General features: G+C 35.4%; 2 protein-coding genes and 1 long non-coding RNA gene across 3 annotated transcripts in view; 2 read left to right on the plus strand and 1 right to left on the minus strand.

Moving 5' to 3' along the window:
• Cda5 (Chitin deacetylase-like 5) overlaps positions 1-25,410 on the plus strand; it is a 115,722-nt gene extending 90,312 nt beyond the window's left edge. Inside the window, exons 4-17 of the mRNA XM_065363186.1 lie at positions 3,307-3,453; positions 7,358-7,428; positions 12,488-12,633; positions 17,465-17,613; positions 17,709-17,758; positions 17,924-19,192; positions 23,036-23,104; positions 23,195-23,281; positions 23,358-23,690; positions 23,766-23,895; positions 23,964-24,126; positions 24,213-24,357; positions 24,440-24,638; positions 24,731-25,410. Coding sequence (XP_065219258.1) covers positions 3,307-3,453; positions 7,358-7,428; positions 12,488-12,633; positions 17,465-17,613; positions 17,709-17,758; positions 17,924-19,192; positions 23,036-23,104; positions 23,195-23,281; positions 23,358-23,690; positions 23,766-23,895; positions 23,964-24,126; positions 24,213-24,357; positions 24,440-24,638; positions 24,731-24,895 — 3,123 coding nt within the window. The 3' untranslated portion in view covers positions 24,896-25,410. The remainder of the gene's footprint in view (positions 1-3,306; positions 3,454-7,357; positions 7,429-12,487; positions 12,634-17,464; positions 17,614-17,708; positions 17,759-17,923; positions 19,193-23,035; positions 23,105-23,194; positions 23,282-23,357; positions 23,691-23,765; positions 23,896-23,963; positions 24,127-24,212; positions 24,358-24,439; positions 24,639-24,730) is intronic.
• On the plus strand, positions 7,439-12,481 carry LOC135844822 (probable serine/threonine-protein kinase kinX). Its single transcript, XM_065363187.1, has 2 exons — positions 7,439-7,990; positions 8,229-12,481. The coding sequence occupies exon 2, from the start codon at positions 8,419-8,421 to the stop codon at positions 11,182-11,184; it is 2,766 nt and encodes a 921-aa protein (XP_065219259.1). The 5' UTR covers positions 7,439-7,990; positions 8,229-8,418; the 3' UTR covers positions 11,185-12,481.
• LOC135844833 (uncharacterized) lies at positions 24,576-26,812 on the minus strand. The gene is made up of 2 exons (XR_010558646.1): positions 26,352-26,812; positions 24,576-26,258 (listed from the first exon to the last, which is right to left on the minus strand). It is a non-coding gene; the product is annotated as an uncharacterized LOC135844833 (long non-coding RNA).
• Between the last annotated feature and the right edge of the window lie 45 nt (positions 26,813-26,857).

Below are 26,857 nucleotides of genomic sequence, written 5' to 3' on the forward strand. Positions count from 1 at the left end.
TTTTCTTTTTCCAGTATAGACATTGTAATAATTCAAAAAAGACTTTTTTTTACTTTAAAGTCCTAAAAATTTATTTACACGTGTTCCATTAGAAAGCTTTTTTGGACTCGAGGTTCTCAGGAAGGAGCAGAGCACCCTCAAAATGGAGGAAAAAATGGAAAAATTTCACGTACCTATAAGGTGCACTGGGGGAAGTTGGAATTCGGGGTAAGTTAGAAAACTTGCTCTAGCGCCTAGAGGTTTATATCTGGCGAAGTGCCACTAAAGGTGACTTGAGGGTACTACCCCTACTTCATCACGGCATAAAAATTTTCGCGATTCAGTTTCATTTTAGATGTCTTTGGTTCAATTGTATTTTGTTGTTGTTTTGAACTTATTTTGAATTTGGTCTAAAATACAGACTTTCTATTTCTTAGTTTTTCGCATATAGCGGATGAACCGTGCGTCCTAGTGAAAATCTGATGAGAGTGATCTCAAAGAGAATTAAATTCTCTACAATTTTGTTTTCATGCAATTTTTCTAGGACACTCGGTTTGTGATCTACGCCTCTGCAAAGTTTAGCCTGTTCTGACTTCCCCCAATTGGGGTAAGTCAGGACAGTTTATATTTTATTCTACTGAGCGAAAGCTACTGTGTCAATCGCGCTCAAATTTTTACCATAGGTTAAGAACCCTTATGGGAACCTACATAATAAATTTGATCCATATTGGTTCATTAGAAGGGGAGTAACAGCTGGTCAAAGTTGAAATTGCGAAAAATCATTCTGACTTGCCCCGGTGCACCTTAAATAAATTCTGGCCTCGTTGACTTCTCTGATCATAAAACTTGAACATCGGAGGATGATTTTGACCCCATGAGACCCATTCTAAGGGATTCATGCGCCCAAAATTTTTTCTAAATGACAGGTAGAAAAGGGGAGGGGGAGGGGGTTAAATCCCCTGAAAATGTTTAAAATTAATATTTCTCAAATTTTTGAACGTCTTGACTTCTTTGATGAGCGAAAAGCGAGCCCTGAAGAATAATTTTTACCCCAAACAGAACCCATGGGGAGGTTCATTTGTCCCAAAAATTTTTTTAAATGATCAAAATTCGTTTATTTTAAGAATATTTTATTCCAATGGTGTTTAGAAGATAAGGAACTTGAATTGGCTGGAAAGGGGGTGCGGATTAGATTCCCCCACTTCTTGTTGTTTTGTTTTCATTCCTCAAAAGTCAGACTTAATATATACAACGTTGCTTCAGTAGAACTTGAATGCTGCTCTTTGGAGGGGAGAGGAGATTTCTAAAAATTTCAAACGTATGGAACCCTCTTCCTTGTCCGCTCATGTGCTTCAAATTCCAAATACAATTAAAGAATCCAGTTACATTGATTTTTCAAAGGAAAAAATTCTTGAATTGGGTAAATTTCACCATTTAAAAAAAAAATGAAGTACATGAAATCCTCCTCATTGGTTCCACGGATTCAAAATTATTCTTCGGGGATTGTTTTTCATTCTCATTTTGGTACTAGAATCAAAGGAGTCAGCGCGATGGCAAACGCACGGAAAAATCACAAAAATCCTCATTTTCAAAATTGTGAGAAAATTTAATACCCCTCTCGCCCCTCCAAGTTTTTCGTATCCTAAGAATAAATTCTTGATTTCGGCAAATTATCATCATTTGAAAAAAAAATTGGGCCACATGAACCCCTTCCTCCTCCTCAAAGTAGTCTCCATGGGGTTCAAATTATTATTCGACGTTTACCACACACGAATGTTCAAACTTTACTATCAAAAATTCAACGAGGTCAGAATTTACTCGAGAACGTGAATTTTTTCTAATCTTTTTTGAACTCCATATTTAGTCTTCAGGGACATTTCCTCAATATCTGTGGCAAAGATGGACACTGAGTTTCTTGTCAACTCTAATTCTTCAAAAAAAAAAAAAGAACTCAAGTGTCAATTTCTGAGTTTTACTCTTTTTAAAAAAGAGTCTGAAAGAGTCAAATTTGACATTTCAAGACTTCTACTTCTTCTCTCGTTATGAGTCCTTTCTCCCTGAATGTTGAATATTCTCCTCAAGTCAATTCTTTTAATCGATAATATTTCAATATATCGATCAACGAGACCAAACACACGATTTTTGGTCTCTCTAATTTTCAAGCGATTTATGGCATTTGATGCTTCGCTGATCATGAATTCTAGATTTTCGAAAATTCGTACAGATTTTACCGCTCAGCTTTTCAATGTCAGCCATACTCGTATATTCATTTTTCATGTCCACGTTTCAAAATCTTGATTTTCTTCCAATATTATTAACAGTTATTTGATCAAGTAAACTGGTGGTGTTTTTTTGCCTCGAAACTGGAATGATAAAAAGATAAGTAATAACGTGAGTAGTGAGTCCAGGTACCAGGTTGACATATACCTACCTACCTGGTCCAGGTACGTAATCTATTTTGAATAATTGCTCGAAAAAAGACGGTTGACCGACGATACGTGAATACAGAATTGGAATTCGAGATTATCATAAATTTATTTACCTAAACGATTCGCCAAATGTGAATTCAGATCGAGATGTGCCTCTTCTAAATCTAATGCATCAAATAAAACATGCAACTAAACCGATTTAGTCGTGAATTTCGCACACTGGTCAAATGACTATTCGAGGATATCCAGTTCGCAGACCGCTTCTAGAGATTATTTTTCATAACGGTACGTTTAGTAAGCAAGCATTTGTCCAAGTCCATTTGCCAAGTTCAAGTTTTCAAAATGTGACCGGTGGTCTTTAATATAGCTGAGATAGGCGCAGATCAGTTGAATATCATATGTATAGAAAAGCCTAAGCGAAAAGAATACCAATGGAATTATTCAACTGCTGCGCGTTCTTTCAATTACTTTGTTCCCGTTAACAATATCATTCTAAGAATTACATCATCTCGTTTTCTCTGACTGGCTCTTTATTTCTGATTCTTTTTATTATTATTTTTTTTTTCGTGTTTTCGTTTACCTTATACGCATGATCGTTATCGCGTATTGCGTTGATTAGGCTCTGACAATGTAATTGGTTATTGTTCACACGCGTATATGTCAACGCGACAGCACCCGCCGCAGTCTCGTCTTAAAAAAAAAAATTACTCGTATCACGTGCGAATCAGTCGTTTGATTTTTTCGATAGATTATACCGAGCCGGAGCCGTAACGCGCGTGAGAAATTTCTTCTCGATTTCGCGTCCTTGTTAGGTTAAGTATGTGCAGTAGCACTACTGGCAGCAAAAGTAATATTGCTACTTGAACTGATGAAAAAAAAAACACCATCTTGTTTGCAGAGACATCTGTACGAAGAAGAGGATCTCGGTCCGGTTGAAGAAATTGAAAGTGATCGCCAACAACGTGTGTATCGTGGCCAGCCGCCTACCCTTGGGCAAGTTGCTAGAGACAGAGATGGAATTGTCAGACATGCCAATGCTTTGCAGGTATTTAATCCGGACTAATTTCTTAGAGATATAGATTTTTTTACCCCTATAATATATTTATTGGACGTACGACGAGTAGATATTCGTGTTTTAATCAACGATTTAATATAGAAGTAGGTACTTTACGAGAAAAACGAAGCTGGTGAAAAATACCGATGTGTATAATTACCACATGTAGAATTCTCATCACAACGGTATATTGCGCGTATATACGCGTTTATATACCTGCTAATTAATACATATACCTTTTTAATTACTCTAGTTGAAGTACAAATATACGATGTTTACAAATACAGGTCTAGGTTTCCTTCTTTTACAATTTATACTCGAGCACGCAGTCTACTCGTTTGCCTAAATAATTAGGTCGTCTGCAGTCATTTTGACGTTAATTAAATAAATGTTGCAAGGGCTTTTTCACTTCGTGGTTTTTACTTTTTTTTTTTGCAATTTCCTAATCAAACAAATTTTAGACAGAGATTTTATTTTTAAATCTTTAGATGATTTTTCCAAATTTCAAATTTAGACCAATTCTTAAGAAAAGATCAAAGTATCATAAAATTGAAGTAGAAACCTAAAATGAGATTTTCACATTATTTTCAACGTTCCAAATCGATCAAATATCGTTTTGAACCATTCTAAAGCCTTCAACAGATTTAAAAAAATGCTTAGATACTTCCATTACCCAAAAAAGGCTTAAAATAGAATACTTTATTTGAGACCCTTCGAACGATTTAATTACAAAAATGTGTGAATTCCGGTTCAAATCCAAAAAAGTTCTACAATTATTTTTGAACGTGTCAATATAAAAAAAAACTGAAATTTTGATTTAGGATTTAGGTATTTGTATTCTCCATTTTCTACTGTCAAAGTCAATCAACAGCCTTCTTGAGTTGTTCTGAAGCCTCCAACAAATTTTTGAATCTTCTAGTTCTCAAAAAAAAGATCAAATAATGGATAGGTATGAACCGCTAGAATATTTTTTTGAAAATTTACACCTAAATTCATCGAACGTATCAAAATGACGATAACTAAATTCAAGTTTATAGGAGCTGAATATTGTATTTTGCTTCTTTTATGGCAATTTTTCCAAAAAGTAGAAAATCCAAAAATCTGTTGGAAGCTCTACAACTCGAAACAACCACTAATCAATTTTTAGATGACAATTTACAGGACATGAACTAAATTTCAACTTTCTGCCATTCTGCCTCACTTTGATAAAATTTTAAGTATTTTGTAGAAAATAGACAAAAGGTAGTATTTTAAATCAAATAATTCTCTTAAAATCAAAGATACACAACACAAGAAAATCTTCAGTGGCCTAGAAATGAATTCGAATAGACTGTAAGAAATGGACTGAGGATTCAAAAATACATCACCCATGTCCTTCAGACGGTCAAAGACGTACAGTTTTCGATTTTTAGCAGTTTTTCAAAAATTCGAATATGGTCTATTTTCCACTGAAAAATCGCATTGAAGTTGTGAACTAAAACGTTTATAAATTATAATGTTTTCAGCAAATAATAATATCTGAAAATTTTAGTTCAAATTGATCAAGAAATTGCAAGACTTGTAAATTTATTTTTTCCTCTAAACTGGACACCTAAACCAAAAATTTGTTGGAGCTCCAGAATAGCTCGAAACCACCATATCGGTCAATTTGGAAAGTCAAAAATGTGGGTGTTCATAACATTTTAGCTTGTTGTTTCTATTTGATTAAATTTTGTTGGTCCAAATCTGAATTTTTAAAACTTCAGACAAAAATCTGAAAATGAAATTCAGCTCTCAAGTTTGGGTTTTTGGTGTATTTTCAGATGATCCTTCAATTCGTTTTTTTTTTAAAGGCATCCATTGGAAATTTTAGGATTTTTTTTCAAGAGCTGACAAGGGAACCCCTTGAGGTGACACACTCCGATTTGAACGGTACCGCGATTTTTGGAAAGAACATAGCCTAAAACCCCCAAAACCAAATTTTCAGCTGTTCAAGTTCATTTTTCGATTTTTGGCGAATTTTTGAAAATTCAAAATTGACAGTTTTTGGAGATTTATGCTTTTTTTTAGAAGTACGTACTTTAGTAAAAATGGTCAAAATAAGTCCCAAAACTACTTAATATTAATTACCCAAATCCAAATTTCACCATTTCCAGCCATTCTGGAGCCTCCAGCGTGATTTTCAATTTCTCCAGAATTTTGAATTTGCTCTAGAAGGCTTGAATATGCAGTTGGGCAGCTAAAAATCGAGTTGTGTATTATACTCGACCTATTTAACGATTTTATCCACATTTGAGCCGATTTTGAAAGTGACACCTCAAGAGTGGGTTTTTTGACCAGATTTTTTCAAAAATAAAAAATCCAAAAAATCAAGTTTACTACCAAAATTGGCTCAAATGTGAATAAAATCGTTAAACAGGTCGAGTGTAATACACAACTCGATTTTTAGCTGCCCAACTGCATATTCAGGCCTTCAGGAGCAAATTCAAAATTCTGGAGGAATTGAAAATCACGCTAAAGGCTCCAGAATGGCTGGAAATGGTGAAATTTGGAGTTGGGTAATTGATATTAGTTTTGGAATTTATTTTGACCATTTTTACTGATAAAGTATGTACTTACTTTGAAAAAAAAAAACATAAATCGCCAAAAACAGTCAATTTCGAGCCTTCAAAAATTCGCCAATAATCGAATAATGAACTCGGGCAGCTGAAAATTTGGTTTTGGGGAATTTAGACTATGCTCTTTCCAATAATCGTGGTCCTGTTCAAATCGGAGTGTGACACCTGAAGGTATTTTCTTGTGAGGGATGAAAATGACAAATGACTGATTCAGGAGGCGAATAAATTGTTCCTAGAAGGGAAGGAAAGAATTAGAAGATTATGGTAGAAATTTTAGGTCTCCAAAAGCTCGAACCACCATTTTTTCTTCTGGTGTTTAAAGTTTTGAAAATTTCGACAAAAAATGCAAAAAAATCATATCAAAGTGGGTAAGAGTGACTGTTTTCGCAATAATATTTTATTTGCCACTTTTAAGGCTTATTTGATCAAAACTTCAGAAAAAGTGTAAAAATTGAAAATGCTCCTAAATGGCAAAATCTTGAATAAAATTTCATTATAAGTCATAAAAAGTTACAAAAATTTCATTAAAATTATGAAAAATATCACGAAAAAACACACAAAATAATATAATAAAATTTGATTAAATTAAATCAAAATTATTCAAAACTTGACAGTGTTGGGTATCAAACTAGAATAACAAAAAAAGAAATTGTGATAATTTCAAAATACATAATATTGGAAGTTTTGATAAATATTTTTAAAGTTGTTTTAAAAATTGTTCAAAATTTTAAAAGAGTATCAATTTAATTTAATTTTCAACCGTATTTGGTATTTTTCATTGGGGGGGGGGGAGGGAGGACTTGATTTCTACAATGTTTTTAACAAAATTTGTGTCACTTGAAACGATTTTCAAGTTTTCAAGGTATTTTAAGCGATTTTTCCAATATTAAGCATGTTTGTAGCTCATTTTATTATTGATGATCATTTTACTAAATTTCAAAAGAAGTATTGTATCCAAATAGTATATCAGTTTTTGCAATTTTTTATCATACCGAATTAAGTAACAAAATTTTCACAATTTCGACATTCTTCCTATCTGAATCTTGAGAACTACCTATACAACGAAAAAATTCCAACATTAATATGACCACAAGGGAAGGGAAAGGAAAGAAAAGGTAGAAGAAAGACAAAATATAAAAAAAATATTACAAAACCTAAAATTGACAGGACCTGTCAAACAAATAGGTCTATGTCCTTGAACCAAGAAAGATGTACCTACATTATGATAATTTTGACATATCTGTTACAAATGCTTAGCGATAATTCCGACATAAATGATCATTTTTCAAATTTTGCAGACGTCAGCGGGCCCAGAAAAAATCAAACCGGTCGCCGTAGTGTCTTTCGGCTCGCACCATCAGTCACTAAGGTATTGTATTAATTAATACGTAGCCGTAAACTAGACGCAAATTGTAGACACGAGCTGACAGAAAGAGCATTCGCGATAACATTTACCGTAGTATCATTTACTCTCACTGTAATTAATTTTCCAACATGAAGTAGACTCGTATTACACTTGATCGCACTTATATCGTTATACAAATATACGTACGAGATGCTTACTATACGTATCTACTTCTACATACGAGTACTCACGTATAGTACATCTAGACATATACCTAGTAGTTTGTATTATGGATACCTCTACCTCCAATCTTCCATAATACTTATCTCTACATGAACGAACAGCTTGCAGCGAGGAAACTTAATATTCTAGATTAATGCATAAATTTATGCGCTTCTCTGGATTACCTATACTACATACAATGATAGTTACAGTACCTACTACGTATATTACTATAACCAACTTGTTCACAATTTCGAATTTATTTTATCAGTAAAGGTAATACAACGACACAATCCACACACGTCGAACAGAACGAGGATGATAAACATGAATTAAATCGCGTTAAACGAGACTTAAAAAACAGGTATGTGCGTTTGAGAGAATAAATGCTTACATTTTAACTTGTATGACTATAGGTTTAGTGCCTAACTTTTTACTGGAACTCTCACTATATGTAATGATGTTGAGTTCGATTCAGAAACACATACGTAATTTATTTTGGCAAAATTTTGCATCAATGCCATTCTTTTCTTTTACACTAATCGAACTCAACATCATACAAAATTAACTACGCGACTAATACAAATGTTGCATCTCTCCAGTACCAGCGATGCCAAGTCTCGAGCAAACGACGGATACGGAATACGATATCGTCCGGCTCAAAATGGAGATCCGATACCAACAGACTCAACAGATGTGCAAACTTTTCACGCAACAACCTACAGACCTCCTAATATATCCCAAAATACTCATTCATCCTCAAACACTCATTACACCACCATCACCGGATCAATGCGTTTGATAAAATTACCAACAACCAAAGCTCCTCCAATAGTCCAAACAGCTCCAAATCCTTACCCCAGCTCAGGATGGCCCAACGTGCCAGTCACACCTCGTCCTCATCAGTCAAATCCTTTGGTAGCGGGTAGTTCACGTTTCAACACATACGCCAATTCAGGAAACAACCTTAATGACTTTGAGGCCACCGATTACAGTATTGTGAGTGTGGCACCAAGCATTCATCCACGTCCAAGGTTCACCACCAATACCATGTTCACAACTCCATCACCATCTTTGGCGTTGAGTTACGATCATCGTGATCCAAATTACCACTCTACGATGTATACTCAGATGCCTAACTCAGCTGCTGCCAGTCATCATCACGCTGTACATAATTTTCCTCATAATTTTCGTCGTAATCAAGTCAACAACTATTATGGCTCAGCAGGTCCACCTAGATTCGTGCCCTACCCACCACCTCATCCGTATCCGCCATATCCATATCCATACAGTCCACCAGAAACATCAATCGTTACTTTATCCTATCCTAATTCTAGTCCTGTTTTTCCCAATAACCAAATGACTCAGTATATGACCCAACCTCAGCCAAGTACCACAGAATCAATAACGTTACCTCCTGCGATATCCACCTCGACTACTGCAGCCGTTCAAAATGCGACTGAAAAACCTCAAATCAATTCTACCAAATTACAAGAAGGTGAAAGTAAACACCACCCGAATAAGAACTCTAAAAAAGGAGGTCGTAAACCAGGCAAAGATAACGCCCTCAGCAACACCATTTTCTACCCTAAAGATGATTTCGAAAACGAAGACGAAGCTGAAGAACAAGAATACGACGAAGATAAAAACGCAGCCAATGAAGAAGAACCCGAAGAAGAGGAACACGAAAACGAAGACTTCGAAACGTATAATTTTGAAGACGAAACTGAACCAGCTGAAAAAAACCAAAGCGCTAAATACAGCGCCAAGAAACCAGCTCCGGTGCAAGAGAATACTAAAAAACCACCCGATGAGAATGAAAACGAAGAGGCAGAGCTAGAATACATATTTGAAGAAGAAGAACAAGATGCCGGAGATGACGAACCTGAGAAAATAGAGAAGGAGAAAGAAGAAGACGACGACGAAGCGGATGAAAAAGGTGAGGAAAAAGGTGATGAAAAAGATGAAGAAGAAAACGCTGTGAAACCAGTGTCGAATTTTTACAAGAGATACATCACAGACGAACTAGATAATCCTTTTGCTAAACCTGATTTTGATTTCAATTCGTATTTGTCCGATTTAGCAAAACCAATCGAGGTACCGGGAGAAGAAACGCGCAAGAAAGTGAAAAAATCCAAGAAACCGGCAACAAATCAAACTCAAGTCGAAGGAGATAATGCTGGAACGAATGTACATCAGAATATGAGTCGAAAACACGATCGTATTGTTAGATTACACTTATACGATGAACAACCAGAAGCGAACATGAAGCTTACACGAGCCACTAAACCAGGACAAGCTCCTAAACGTGTCGTACCAATGGCTCTCGTACACTCGTACAAACCTGCAAACTACAGTTACCCAACACGTTACCATTTACATTCACCTTCTAATTACAATTATAAGACTTTGGATAATTTTAAATACGATAAAACCAACGACTACAAACCGTTCACATTTGGAACCAATTACAATTTCACGTATCCTAAATACGAAAATCCTTCTCCTTTGAATCAGCAAAACCAAAACGTCACTGATTATTCGGACGAGGCTTGTACCGATGAAAATCCTTGCAATAACGAAGACGAAGAATATGCCAATGCTGAAGAAGGAGAAGAGGAAGAAGATGCACCAGCTGGAAACGATGAAAATGCCAGTGTACAAGATAATGAAGAATACTACGATGACTATGCCCAAGATTACAGCAACGAGCATCTACCACCAAAAACTCCTGCCATTCCTGATAAACTGAAAAACATAGATAAAGAAGTAACATCACCTCCAGTCCGCTTTGATGATACTGAAGAACAATCAGAAGGCAACCAAGAAGATGAAAATGCCAGTAATCAAGGCGAAGAAGAATCTGGAAACGAGAACGAAGAACCTGAGCAGGCAAACGAGGAAGAACAAGAGTACGATGATGATTCTCAGCAACCAAACACCGATGCAGAAGAAACAGTTCTATCTTCTCAGCAATACAAAACACCTTTGAAACATTCTTCCCATTACACCGATAAGGGAACAGTATCGGTCGTTGATCAAGTAATGATCCCACATCGACAGAACAAATTTCTAAAAAATTATACCACCGAATTAACGAATCACATCTCGACTTCTGTGACTAAACCTTCGTCTTCGTACAAGCCCAAAAATACTTTTAATGCGCTTCCAACGACGCATCCATTGACCACAAATTCCTACCATATGACCACCTATAGAACACCGCTTATGCGGAATACGTTGACGACTCCGCATTACAATAAATTTAAACAAAATTTCGATTATAAGGAGAAAACCAAACCGAGCTTACATGTAAACAAAACCAGAACTACCGATTATTATAAATTTCAACCTCCTGTCAACCCTACGTCATCCTATACTGCCACTTCTAACGTAGTCACTCATCCTTTACCTACTCGAAAAACTGAACAACGTTATGGCAACAAAACTAAAGCTATATATCACAAATTTCCCAACGAAGACAACGGTAAAAATGATAAACATAGAGAAACAAATCGAGCTCAACCAACGCAGAAACCAACGACAGTTCATTGGTGAGACAAAGTACATCTCGTATACCAACTATTACTTTATCGATTGCACGAAATTAATACTTATTTGTTGAATGGTCTCTGACTGCAGACTGCAGTAAATATTTGTAAATAGTTTTGAAACTCAAGTACTTACTTAAACTTATCTAGTCTTTCAATAATAACATACCTACCTCCCTCCCTGACATAAACCTATAAAACTGCTGGCATTGGTAGTTTTTAAAACTCAATCTTTCTCATCTTGAAATGAAAGTAGACTATACCTCGACACGTATCTATTTACTTTTTAATGCTGAATTAACACACAAATACGATTATTAAATGACAATATAATAGTACTGAGAATTAATAAACAATTACCTTAATGAAGTTCCAACTTTTAACACGCCTTAGGGCAGATTCGTGATGCTCTTTTGATATTCAGCAATCCCATGCGTCAAGCTGACGATAATCAAACTTCACTCAGCTTACTTGTTTGATTACGCGAAAAATAATTTATGTATTTTACTTAATTCAAATCGAAATTCTAAAGTACTAATAGCAATAGCAATAGCAAAACGAATTAATGGAATTATCTACCATTTTAACAAACTAATGAGCAATTTTATTCATTCAAAAATATGATTTTTTTGTTATCATTATCGTCCATTCTCCATTGATAAAAAATTACAGGGTGTTCAGAAATTTCGTGAACCCCTAATAAAGTTTTCTGCTAAAATATTATTTCGGTTGGTCACAGTGAATGATAATAATGATAGCACATGATTGGTTGTTGGGCTGAGATGATAACATTCCACCAACCATATATATGCATCTATTTCACGTTGCCATTTTGCCAACCTATATTTTTAATGAAAGACTTTGTTAGGGGTTCACGATATTTCGGGGCACCCTGTACTTATATAAAAAATCAAACACCTTTGAGCAATGTAGCCATTTTTTGAAAACGAAATTACTGGATACTGATGTGATTTTCTTTCACTTTTTTACCCTGACGCTTTTTTAGTTGCTTTTTTTTCGCAATAATGAAATTAATTACTACATATTTAAATTAATTAATTAGATATCAAAGCAACCGCTTTTGAAATTTTTGAAGCATCGAAACTCGTAAAAAATCGAATACTCTTTTACAATGCTAGAAGAACCTAGAAAGCATGGCACACATTAAGCTTCTCATTTTTACAACATTTTAGCTTGTTGCATGTTGAAACATGAAAATTTGAAAAATTGTTATTTCGATAAGCACTTGACAGATTTTCTTTCATCATTCTTTATACGAAAAATTAACTCAATTAATTTGTGAATTGCAGGCCACCACCTTCAGTGCCACCTTATATTATAGAGCAACATTCTGTACCTTCTGTGCCAACTACACCGAAATCGGTTTACAATCTTACTAAATTTGAGCCTTATTACAACGTGTACGACGACGAAGCTGAAATTTATCGTGATATTGGTGAGTATTCGTGTAATTTGATCTCATTCTCACAAGGGAACCTCTTGAGGTGTTACACTCCGATTTGAACGGGACCGCGATTTTTGGAAAGAGCATAGTCTAAAACCTCCAAAACCAAATTTTCAGCTGCCCAAGTTCATTTTTCGATTTTTGGCGAATTTTTGAAAATTCAAAATTGACTATTTTTGGCGATTTATGTTTTTTTAAAAAAAGTATGTATGTACTTGATCAATAAAAATGGTCAAAATAAGTCCCAAAACTAATTAATTACCCAAATGCAAATTTCACCATTTCCAGCCATTCTGGAGCCTCCAGTGCGATTTTTCAATTTCTCCAGAATTTTGAATTTGCTCCAGAAGGCGTGAATATGCAGTTGGGCAGTTAAAAATCAAGTTGTGTATTATACTCGACCTGTTTAACGAGTTTATCTACATTTGAGCCGATTTTGAGAGTGACACCTCAAAAGTGGGTTTTTGACAAACTTTTTTCAAAATTAAAAAATCCAAAAAATCAAAAGATAACCGTTTGTGAGGAAATTTTTGAAATTTGAGCGAATCGCTGTACTTTGTCCAAAATTAACCTCCAGAATCAAAATTTCACAATTTCCAGCCATTTTGGAGCCTCCAGCGCGATTTTCAATTTCTCCAGAATTTTGAATTCGCTACAGAAGGCGTGAATACGCAGTTGGGCAGCTTAAAATCGAGTTGTGTATTATACTCGACCTGTTTAACGAGTTTATCTATATTTGAGCCGATTTTGATATTGACACCTCAAGCGTGGTTTTTTGAGGTGTCACTCTCGCTCCAAAACGGCTGGAAATAGTAGAATTTGCGCTCCGGGAGTTATAGTCCAGTCATTTTAGCAAAATTTTTAGTCGAACCTCGAGAAAATTAGGGGCAAGCTGAATTTTACATTAATTTGTTCAGATAGGTCTCTAAAACAACCCATCAAAAGTTGCACCCCGCAACTTGACCGCTACCCCCGCAAGAGGTCATTAACCTTTGCCGAAACATGTTTTTCGGCTTTATCGCCGAAATGAAGGGTCCCAGAGGGAAAATGTTCCAATAAATATTATTCTACGTTAAATTTCCTATTACCATGACCAGTTCAGTTTTTCCCAAAATGGCGATTTCACCCTTACTAAGGAGTGGGTAAAGTTGTCAATTTTTTGAAAATTGTTTTAAAAAATGAAAATCGACAATTTAGAACGTGAACTCGGTTCCGGGTACACTCGAAAATATTTTGACCAAAGTTGCACACCGAAACTTGACCGCTACCCCCGCAAGAGGTCATTAACCTTTGTCAATCTACGTTTTTTGGCAATTTAACCGAAATGAAGGGTCGGAGGGGAAAAAGTGATTGAACTAAAATTGTTCTACGATAAATTTCCCATAAGCATGACCAGTTCAGCTTTTCCCAAAGTGGCGATTTCACGCTTACTGAGGGGGGAGAGGGGTAAAGTTGTCAATTTTATGAAAATTGTTTTAAAAAATGAAATTTTGACAATTTGAAACGTGAACTCGATTCAAGGTGCATTCGAAAATATGTTGACCAAAGTTGCACACCGCAACTTGTCCGTCACCCCCCCCCCCTCCACCGCAAGAAGTCATTAATCTTTGTTAATCTACGTTTTTCGGCTATACCGCCGAAATGAAGGGTCGGAGGGCCTTACAGTGGAAGTGTTTCAAATTGAAAAAAGTAATTAAAAAACTGATTTTGCTTTTTTGATAAATACCTAGATAAGTGTCACATGAACATTTTAAAAATTAGAAAAAAATTGTAAAAAGTATTCTAAAAAACAAAAATTTGATGAAATTATAATTTTTCAACCTGAAAAGATGATACTTAACATTCTATGCCATAACTTTCTCATTAGGTAGGTACCTATTTGCTTTTGGTGTATAGGTAATATGCTTTTAAAAAAAGAATAAAACGACACCTAGCATTAGAAATTTTTTTAAAAAGTACGTTGAATAGGTACGTATAAAACATTGAAAAAATCAAGAAATTGATTTAGGTAGGTAATTTTTTAGTAAGTTGTGCCTGAAAAAAATTTTAAAATCCCAAAAACATCTCTAAAAATTAAAAACACCAGAAAATCATGTTTTAATAATGGTTAAAAGTTGAAACTTGATTAAATAGCAGAAAAATGTATTGAAAAATAAGGGTACTAGGTATCAGTGGGCGAAGGAGGGAGGTGGGTTCAAGTCCAGCTGATTAGTCAAAATGAAAAAATAAACCAATATTTGAATTCAGTCTCATTGAGATGGTCACAGACAACATGTCATTTCACTTTCAAATTTTGACCGAATATTAGAGACCCTTTGTGCTCTTCCAGGGTTGTAAAGATTCCACTGGTATGGCTGCCCAGGTGACCAATGTAAGCTTATGATTATAATTTGTAATAAAGATTTATCGAGGGGAATCAAATAAACTCACTTCAATTTTGTTTTTCTAAACACCATTCTTGACCTCTTGAATTGATAGGTTGTGGTTTCAAAGGATTCGAGAGACTCCATCGAATTTTTAAAATTTTTTGTTTTGGAATAATTTGTATCAAAGAATAAAAGGTTCATTATCTTGGTGTATCTTTCGATTAGGTAGGTAGTACCTAATTTGAAAACATATTTTCAAATTCGTTTGGTTCAAATTCAAACTTTTCTCCGATGAGGTTTTTTGAAAAAAATAGGTGAATGGACAGCAGTTTGCGAACGAATCAACATAAAAAGCTACGATTTTTGGCCTATTTTCGAAAAAAAAATCAATTGGGAGGCATTTTGAGTGTCCTAGGAAATTTTTGACATTTTTAGTTTTCAAAATAGAAAAGAAAACTTTTATCTCTCCGACCCTTAATTTCGGCGGTATAGCCGAAAAACGTAGATTAACAAAGATTAATGACTTCTTGCGGTGGGGGGGGGGGGGTGACGGACAAGTTGCGGTGTGCAACTTTTGAATCGAGTTCACGTTTCAAATTGTCAATTTTCATTTTTTAAAACAATTTTCATAAAATTGACAACTTTACCCCTCTCCCCCCTCAGTAAGCGTGAAATCGCCACTTTGGGAAAAGCTGAACTGGTCATGCTTATGGGAAATTTATCGTAGAACAATTTTAGTTCAATCACTTTTTCCCCTCCGACCCTTCATTTCGGTTAAATTGCCAAAAAACGTAGATTGACAAAGGTTAATGACCTCTTGCGGGGGTAGCGGTCAAGTTTCGGTGTGCAACTTTGGTCAAAATATTTTCGAGTGTACCCGGAACCGAGTTCACGTTCTAAATTGTCGATTTTCATTTTTTAAAACAATTTTCAAAAAATTGACAACTTTACCCACTCCTTAGTAAGGGTGAAATCGCCATTTTGGGAAAAACTGAACTGGTCATGGTAATAGGAAATTTAACGTAGAATAATATTTATTGGAACATTTTCCCTCTGGGACCCTTCATTTCGGCGATAAAGCCGAAAAACATGTTTCGGCAAACGTTAATGACCTCTTGCGGGGGTAGCGGTCAAGTTGCGGGGTGCAACTTTTGATGGGTTGTTTTAGAGACCAATCTGAACAAATTAATGTAAAGTTCAGCTTGCCCCTAATTTTCTCGAGCTTCGACTAAAAATTTTGCTAAAATGACTGGACTATTAGTTCTTGAAGAAATACAGCGATTCGCGCAAATTTCAAAATTTTCTTCACAAACGGTCATCTTTTGATTTTTTGAATTTTGAAAAAAAACTGGTCAAAAATAAGCCACTTTTGAGGTGTCATTCCCAAAATCGGCTCAAATGTGGATAAACTCGTTAAACAGGTCAAGTGTAATATACAACTCGATTTTTAGCAGCCCAACTGCATATTCCCGCCTTCTGGAGCAAATTCAAAATTCTGGAGAAATTGGAAATCGCACTGGAGGCTCCAAAATGGCTGGAAATTGTAAAATTTTGATTTGGGGGGTTAGTTTTGGACAAAATACAGCGATTTGAATGAATTTCAAAAATTTCCTCGCAAACGGTTATCTTTTGATTTTTTGATTTTGAAAAAAGCTGGTCAAAAAGCCACTTTTGAGGTGTCACTCCCAAAATTGGCTCAAATGTAGATAAACTTGTTAAACTGGTCGAGTATAATACACAACTCGATTTTTAGCTGCCCAACTGCATATTCACGCTTTCTATAGCAAATTCAAAATTCTGGAGAAATTGAAAATCGCGCTGGAGGCTCCAAAATGGCTGAAAATTGTGAAATTTTGATTCTGGGGGTTAGTTTTGGACAAAATACAGCGATTCGCTCAAATTTCAAAAATTTCCTCACAAACGGTTATCTTTTGATTTTTTGGATTTTTTAATTTTAAAAAAAAGCAGGTCGAAAAGCCACTTTTGAGGTTTCACTCTCAAAATCGGCTCAAATGTAGATAAACTTGTTAAACAGGTCGAGTATAATACACAACTCGATTTTTAGCTGCCCAACTGCATATTCACGCCTTCTGGAGCAAATTCAAAATTCTGGAGAAATTGAAAAATCGCACTGGAGGCTCCAGAATGGCTGGAAATGGTGAAATTTGCATTTGGGTAATTAATATTAGTTTTGGGACTTATTTTGACCATTTTTATTGATCAAGCACGTACTTTTGAAAAAAAAAAACATAAATCGCCAAAAACAGTCAATTATGAATTTTCAAAAATTCGCCAAAAATCGAAAAATGAACTTGGGCAGCTGAAAATTTGGTTTTGGGGGTTTTAGACTATGCTCTTTCCAAAAATCGCGGACCTGTTCAAATCGGAGTGTGACACCTCAAGAGGTTCCCTTGTCAGCACTACTGCATCGATTAATATTACTTTGTTTGGTTCAGATTATGGACAATACAATCAAAGAAAACAACAAGACAGTTACCAAGTTATTCAAGAACCTCATAGACTGCAGCCAATTCAACCTCAGTCGCAGCCATCTCAAATTTTAACCAATCCTCCATCCTATAACAATCAGGATTATAAACTACAGGTACCTATTTGGGAACTGAATTCCACACTATTAAAGTTTAAATAATTCCAAATTTCCATATTCGTTTACTTACACGCGACGATTTATTTTTTCAGAGCGATATCGATGGCGATACGCAACAATCGGAGAAACTGCCATCTACAAGGTACGTTTGGTATACGCTTATAGCTGTATATTTTTAGCCTTAAAGTTATACCTACATCTACATTGAGTACCTACATATTTAAGTATCAGAGCGAAAGATTATAATGTCATCGTGGCAGAGCGGTTTTCGTCGAATAATAGTATATAATTTTGTAATTTCGTTCAGGTTATTCTTGGGCCACAACGAGACATCCACAACATTATCCAGACTCGAAAATAATAAACCTATCGAATATTTCCCTTTTATCCGATCAGCTTTTAGTCCAGTCGTTGATTTGACCAATAACAACAAACAGTTAAAATTAACTGCTTCTTTCCAACTAGGCAACCCAATAAACGGTGTTCATCGTAACGCGACTGTAAATAATTTCAAACCGATTGATCTCCCTTACGAAACGATTCGAAGTTACGAGTTGAATTTTCGTAACGACGATGATTCCATTATAGGCGAAACTTCGCAATTACCTGCTAAAATAAATTCGTTTACTAGAAAATACCAACCGTTTAATATATCCAGTACGACGATTAGAATACCAAAGGCCACAACTGCTAGTCCAATCAGAAACTTTAAAACGCCATCGATACGTGATAACTTTAGAATAATAGTAGAACCTATAAATTCGAAAAAACCTTTACCACCGATCGCATTTACCGCTAAACCTACTCCTTCGGCGGGTAATACCATATTTACTTATAAAATGCCATCAACTGACAAGTTCTCAGCTACTTATCGTTCTCTAGCTAATGTATTATCCACCACATACACGCCATATTCGATAATACAGTTGCAAACTACTACCACTACAACAACGACTACCTCGAAACCAGTCTTAAGTTCAGTATCACCGGATAGTGAGAAACAAACCTCTAATGCAAATAGTCGACGATTTTATATCCCTAGAAATGATCTAATCGAACGAAAACTTTCGTTGAGTTCGATAACGACGACGAATTCGCCAACGATACCGAAAACCGATTCGATAAAACCGACCACTAAGCAATTCAACGTGCCGAATAATAACGATTCGCACCGAATCGCTCATTCTACCACTCCATCTACTTTACTTACTCAAAATAATAATAAAGAAGGCGAAGAGAATGAAATTCTGTATTACGACGATGAATACTACGACGAAGGTGAAACGCCTGAAAATGACGATAATTATATCGATAACAAAATAAGTAACGAAGTTTCTACCTCCACCTACAGTAACGATGTTCCTAAACCGAAACCTAGTACTCCGACGAAGCCTAAACTAACCAAAGTACCTTTTTCTTCGACTTCATCTATCAATGTTCCTAAATCTCCACTCCGTATTCCTAATGAATCCAGTACAAATTCCTTAAAAGTCGAGGCCGAAACCAAACGTCCTCATCGCTACAAAGAGTCGTATTCGGAACGGTGTCCACAGTGCAATGAAAAACCGTCTGGAAGGTATGCAGATTAGTATAGTAGTCGACAAAAAATCGAAATCCCCAAATTTTAGGAATTTGTACCTGCATTATTTTGTAAAATGTCGACACTTACGTAATTTCAGTGATTTGGAATCGTTTAAATGTTCTCGATATTATTTTTCAATGATATCGTGTCGTGTGTCGTGTGTCATTTACTTTATATTTTATTGCTTTTCATTGCAGTTTGCTTTAAATGGGTGGTACCTACCTAGATTTTTTATATTTCAAAGACCATTGTGAGGTAGGGTTGAAAAATCAAAACTTACTAAAACGCATATTTAGGGCGCCCTCCAAGTTTCAATTCCTGTTTCTGGATCAAAATCAGAATTCCTCTTAATTGACACATTTTCAAGAAAAACTTCCTTCAGTTCAGACCTCCAATCATTGTTGGTTCCTTTTATTATAGAGGCCCCCAAAGTTCGAAAAAATATATTAAAGTCGATTACTATATTTTTTTTCAATTTTCAATGCGGCTCTATTGATGGCACAAAATTGAAAAACATCAAAAAATGCAAAAAAAAGTTTTTTTTTTCTGTAGCAGAAAAAGATAGGTGCAGGTTGAAAAGTTCGAAACTTCCAAAAAGACACATCTAGGGTACCCTTCAAATACCTGTGCCAAATTCCAGCACCCTCTCAGAAAAATTGATAAGGACAAACCGAGAGTTTTGCACATACAAACTATAGTGTAATTTGGGGGTTCTTACGGGTGCTGATCATTTTTGACACCCTAAAACCCATTATGAGTCTCAAAGAAGAGGTGCAAAATTGAAAATATAGGTATCAAAATCTAGAGTTCGAGAGAGCAGAATTCATTTTCAGACTATTTAATCACAAACCCCCGAAATGGGCTCCAAAGTGGGGATTACAAAATTAAAAATTAGCATAAAGCACAATTTTGTGAATTTTGAAGGGTTTAGAATCCATTGTTGAAGATTATTAGACTCCAAGTTGAAATTAGTGTCCTCAAAAACTTATAATTCCATACCCACATTGCATTTTTCAACATTTTTGCATTTTGGAATCTCCTCCTCCACACCATGGTGGGGTTATTTTTGGACAAAAGGGCAAATTGTTGAAAAAAATTGAAATCCGTGACCTCAAAAACTTATAATTTCATAGACTCAAATTATATTTTTCAACATTTCGTATTCATAAGTAGTCGGGAGGCCCGCATAAGGATCACTTGGACCCCCTGCCGATCCTTCGGCACAACTTTTTTCTTAAAGAGGGAGTCTTAAGAAATATTTCTAGTACTTGTCCTCAAAAAAAAGCGGCCCTACTTACAAAATGGCCGCCATTTTGATTGACAGGTCAGCCGAAATCGCAGATTTTGCCTTCCAACATAGGACTAGCATGACATTTTTTAAACTGTACAAAGGTAGATCGAAAGAGCAGGCAAAAATTCATCACCTGTAAAAATTTCAAGTGCTAAAGTGCTTTTTTCGATTTTTGGTGAATTTTCAAAAATCAAATTTTGGCCAGATGTAAGAAAAAATCAAAATTTTACCAAATTAACCTAGAAAGCTGAAATTTGGGGTATACTCTATTTTCGACATACCAAATCGATTGGAAACTGTTTCGAACCGTTTTGAGCAGTTCTGGAGCTTCCAGCAGATTTTTGAAACTCGAAATTCTCACAAAATTTCATCAATGGAGTTGGAAAGCCGAAATTAATTCTGCAAACTGATTTCAATAAGCTATGAAGTCGACTGAAGGTAAATTTCAAGTCGTTTTAGAGCCTTCAGCAATTTTTTGAAAATTACTGGAGCTTCCAGTAAATTTTTGAAATTTGAAATTTCCCCAAAATGTTATCAAAATGGAGATGGGAAGCTGAAATGAAGCATGCACTCCAATTTTAACACCCTCTGAAGACGACTTCAGGTGGGTTCAAGTAATTTTTGAGCCTCCAGTGACTTTTTGAAAGGTTTCATGGCGTTTTCAGGAGAATAGAAATTTCCAAGAAGTAGCTGGAAGCTTCAAAACCACTTGAAACCACCATGCAGTTGACTTCATATTATTGTATTCAGAGTAAATTTCGGCTTCCTAAACACATTTGATGAAATTTGAAGTTTCAAAAACCTACTGGAGGCTCCAGTAATTTTCAAAAAATCGCTGGAGGCTCCAAAATGACTTGAAATTAGTTTGCAGAGTTAATTTCGGCTTTCCAACTCCATTTTATGAAATTTTTGGAAAATTTGAAGTTTCAAAAACTTACTGGAGGCTCAAGTAATTTTAAAAAAATCGCTCGAGGCTCCAAAACGACTTGAAATTTACCTGCAGTCGACTTCATAGCTTACTGAAATCAGTTTGCAGAGTTAATTTCGGCTTTCCAACTCCATTTGATGAAATTTCGTGGAAATTTCGAGTTTTGAAAATCTGCTGGAGGCTCCAGAACTGCTCAAAACGGTTAGAAAACGTTTCCAATCAATTTGGCAGGTTGAAAATAAGGTATATCCTAAATTTCAGCTTTCTAGGTTAATTTGGTAAAATTTTGATTTTTTTCTCACATTTTGGCCAAAATTTTATTTTTGAAAATTCACCAAAAATCGAAAAAGGCACTTTAGCACTTGAAATTTTGACAGGTGATGAATTTTTGCCTGTTCTTTCGATCTACCTTTGTACGGTTTAAAAAATGTCATGCTAGTCCTATGTTGGAACGCAAAATCTGCGATTTCGGCTGACCTGTCAATCAAAATGGCGGCCATTTTGTAAGTAGGGCCCACTTTTTTTTTGAGGACATGGATAGAAATGTTCCTTAGGACTCTCCCTTCAAGAAAAAAGTTGTGCCGGAGGATCGGCAAGGGGTGCAAGTGATCATTATGCGGGCCCCCCGACTAAAGTCATTTTTAGCCCCCTTACATTTCCCGAAAATATATGAAAACGGGCAAAAAGTGACACTTGAACTGAAGGTGAACTTGAAAATTCTTATGCTTGGCTCAATCCATTTTCCATGTCTTCTTTTAGACCATTCTGAAGAAATATTTTCATGTTTGACAAAATCTTTCATCTGGATCACTGTGAAACATGGCACAAGTTTTTTCAAGGTGAAAAAAACACGAAAAATATAAAAACCTCCTCCCTTCCCTCGGCTCTGATCACTTTAGGACAACTAGAAGTTTGGTTTCTGTTTCTAAACAGTTTTTACAACTTTTGAATTCTCTTTCGATTGATTCTCATTTTGACTTTTTTGTACCATTATCACCCCCCCCCCCCCTCATTCAAAATTTTTGACCATTTATGAATTTTTGTTGAAGTTTCCCTTCATAATTCTGAAATTCTAAAAAAATGTGGGGAGAGGAATTTGAAAAATTACGTCAAGTGTTGACATTTTATTTTACCACCACCATCTCATTTATCATACGTGCACCCTAAAGCATCAAATTAACCCCGAAAAAAATCGCACCTTCGCGTCATCTAAAATACCTATACCTATGCAGCAAAAAAATTAACTCATTTTGGTGCACCCATACTTAGTGTAAGTATTACATCGCTTTGGAAAAAGAGGAAAAGAAAAGAAATGCGCTTTCTTACTCGTATCTGTGTGTTGTCTAACTTCTTTCATTGTTTTTCCGCATTATAACCAAGATCGCTTCATGTTGTAGCCTTTGATAATGCTACACGAGTCTGCATGCTTCCACTATTTTTTTAAGCGGTTTTTTGTTGCACTTAGTATGAACATGTTTGATGCGTTGCTCTTTTATATAGGAAATGGTGGTTTATTCTTGCTTTAAATTGTCATGTTGTTTAATGTAAACATTATTTATGCGATTTAGTTTAATATTGATTTTCATTTTAATGTATTTTTATGTTTTTTCTTTTAAAGAGGACGAAACAGAGGCAGTGTCACGTATACGACTGGAGGAAACGAATATGAAGCTACTCCAGCTGGCGGGTAAGATGATTTTTTTTCATGCAAAATTTCTTGATAAAAAATATAAATATGTAATTCTAACGAAATGAATTATTATTATTATTCCTTTAGACGAACGAGACCTACGCTCAAACCATCAACGTCGATAGTCAGCAAAGCTTCGGAGTCGATCGACATTTACAGATTTGCTCCCAAAAGGTAGGTATAAGTCTGTAATATTTTACTACTATTCGTACGTACTTTTAAAATAACAATTAAATGTAATTTTTCCCAGACCGGATACCGTTTACCCGACACCACAAGTCGACAAAGTAGCAGCAAAATGCAGAAAAGACATTTGCTTGTTACCAGATTGCAGTTGCGGTGGAAAAGATATCCCCGGAGACTTGCGTGTCGAAGATACACCTCAACTTGTTCTGTTAACGTTCGATGACTCGGTCAACGAGTTGAACAGAGGATTATACACAGATTTATTCGAAAAAGGACGTACTAATCCAAACGGTTGCCCGATTTCGGCCACGTTTTACGTATCTCACGAATGGACAGATTACAGTATGGTTCAAAATTTGTACGCTGCCGGACACGAAATCGCTAGCCATTCAGTATCGTAAGTATCCAACTTTGACTAAATCACAGAATCTGTAGAGTAAAAATAAAATATTAAATAACATCAATTTCACAGGCACAGCTTCGGTGAACAGTTCTCTCAACGTAAATGGACCAAGGAAATCGTCGGTCAGAGGGAAATTCTTTCAGCCTATGGTGGAGTGAAACAGGAAGATATTAGAGGAATGCGTGCACCTTTCCTTGCCGTTAGTTATTTGTGTTCAAATTGATTCCTAACCTGTCGAGATCTTGCGTTAATATTTTCGTTTCACAGGTTGGAGGAAACAAGATGTTCAAAATGTTATACGATGCCAATTTCACGTACGATTCGTCGATGCCTATTTACGAAAATCGTCCTCCAAGTTGGCCATATACTCTGGACTATAAAATTTTCCACGATTGCATGATACCACCTTGCCCCACTAGATCATATCCTGGTACGAAAAAAGATCTATTATTAATTAAACAATTTAAACCTTTACCTACGTAGGGAAAAGCACATAATTTCGTTCGATTATTACAGGGGTATGGGAAGTACCAATGGTAATGTGGCAAGATTTAAACGGTGGTCGTTGTTCAATGGGCGACGCCTGTAGTAACCCTCCAGATTCGGACGGAGTTTACAAGATGTTAATCAAAAACTTCGAAAGACATTTTACAACGAATCGGTAACAAAAAAAAGATCAGAGAACTTTGAAGTTCATTACTTCGACAACTCGTGTGTATTTAAACGTTGAATTGATGTTTCAGAGCACCATTCGGTTTGTTCTATCATTCTTCGTGGTTTACCCAGCCTCATCATAAGGAAGGTTTCATAGCATTTTTGGATACTATTGTAAATATGCCGGAAGTTTGGTTAGTTACGAACTGGCAAGCCATACAGTGGGCTCGTGACCCAACGCCTATTTCTAGACTAAACAATTTTACGCCTTTCAACTGTGATTACCCAGTATGTATTTCTCCAAATACCTACATACTATAATTCGACATTGGTAATCGAGCTCGTAATTAATTAATAATTATTTTCCTTGAAATTTACAGGATAGACCTCGACGTTGCAATAACGCAAAAGTCTGCAATTTGTGGCATAAGTCAGGTGTACGATATTTGAAAACGTGCCAACCATGTCCTGACGTTTACCCTTGGACCGGAAAAACCGGAGTACGAAATAGTAGAGTAGATAATGACGATACCTTGGTCGAATAAGAGAAAGAAAAATTACAAGTGATTTATTTATTATGTTCCTCGTCAATGTATAATGTGGTTACTTTTTCATTTTCAAATACGATGACTAAGGCGAGTTCCAAAACAAAACAAAAAAAAACTTCTTTTTTTTAAAAAAAAAATATCGCTACATTTTTGTATTATATTAAATTTAGAATTTATCTTGTAAGATAAACTAGTGGAATTATTTTCGATAGATGTATCGATATAAGTCAACGAAATTATTATGTTCTCGTTCCTAGTCATGATTCCGAAATTGGATATTGAAAATAGAAAAATTAATCACATTTGCAACAGTGAATATGATGTACGTAGGTTTATTTATTATTTTTTTTCTTTTTTTTTTCTTTTATTGTAATGACGTAGGTAAATGTGTGTTTTAAGTATTTGTAACGTTTATTTAATTGTGAAACAAATGCTCATATGTTGTAAAAATAATTTATGTTTTTTTTTCCTTCATTGTACAATAAATATATGTATTTTTTTTTACAAAGCAATCGAATTTTTTTTTATTAGTTTTAAGGGAACTTTATCAAAAGCTAGAAGAGATCAAAGAAATCGTGACTCTGAGATATCGCCAGCAAATAAACCTACCAAATCGAAGACAAAATTACTTCGTGTTAGAAACACAGACCCACCAAACAAAATTAATCTCACCTAATTCTAATCATATTTACGCAAAAATTTCAAAATGAAATGAAAAATTTGAAAACAACTTCAATTTTTATGATACCATACTGTTCCTCATCTCTCAAATATGATTTCAAAAATCTGAGTCGAACCATTTCTACATCAAAAGACACATAATTTTCTTCAACATTAGATACAACCTCATGTGACGTAATTCCAATGAATATTCTTCAAGAACAATAATGCATCAGTAAGTCGCAGAGGATTTCGTTGACACGCATAATACGTATAGAGTTGGTTATGGTAACTTATGCAACCCACAGTACGAAATTAGCAATACCGAACATATGTATAACAGATCATTAAACGAATGATAAGGAAATGAGAATTTCAACACGGTGTAAGCAATCAGCGTATAGTTATCATGCAGAATTAAAAAGAACCGCGATTAAATTTCTTCAAACAATTCAAAAGAAGAATTTTGATCGATCACATCATTCACGAATGTACAAAGCATTGATTTTTTACGTATACGTAAAAAATCAATGGTACAAAGCCACTATACAGATGGATAGATTTTTGAATTTCGATGTCAATGACCCCACGAACAAAGCGTACGAAATATTAACCGAGTAGGTAGGTTATCATGCAAATCATTTTTCGGATGCTTGTTTTCAAAGTGTTGTTTGTACGTTTTAGGATCAGGCATCTGTGCCTACAGAAATAGCAAAACAATTATTAAGTAAACGTAGCTGCAATATTACGCAATTATTGTAATAATATAAGATTCGATTTGATTAATACATACCTTACAAACGACACAAACGTGGACGAGTGCTTTTTGTGGAGCTTTTTTCTGTTCGTTAGCAGTGACCTTACTGCCTTTTCATTTTAGCAGCTTCCTCAATTCTCGTTGGCTTTTGCCTGAGACTGCAGTTTCTGGTGTCCTCTTGCCATCGGGCTTACCCAACGTGGCAAAAGCTAAGTAACAAAATACCACTATAAAACGTAAATTTCTAGCAAAAACCAACCTCTAAATGCTACCAAAACTCAATTGTACGACTATAATTCTACGGTTTTAATGAGGTTGTCTGCTGGTACGAATGGCACACTTAGTAACCAATGAAACGACACCTACGCTGCTTTTAATACTGAGCGAGTCTTTTAGGAATATTATGATTGTGTTATATAATGCGAAATACTGATAGATATATAATAAAAATTGAGTAAAATACAAAAAATCTACTTCGAAACACAAATTCTCGGAGCACTTACTTGTTTGGAAATTGATATCACAAACGCACGTGGGGTGAT

Source organism: Planococcus citri, chromosome 4 (genome assembly GCF_950023065.1).
Source record: "Planococcus citri chromosome 4, ihPlaCitr1.1, whole genome shotgun sequence".
NCBI lineage: Eukaryota > Metazoa > Arthropoda > Insecta > Hemiptera > Pseudococcidae > Planococcus > Planococcus citri.

Coding starts and splice junctions, on each gene's coding strand:
- LOC135844822 (XM_065363187.1), top strand. CDS start 8,419: ATGCGTTTGATAAAATTACCAACAACCAAAGCTCCTCCAATAGTCCAA.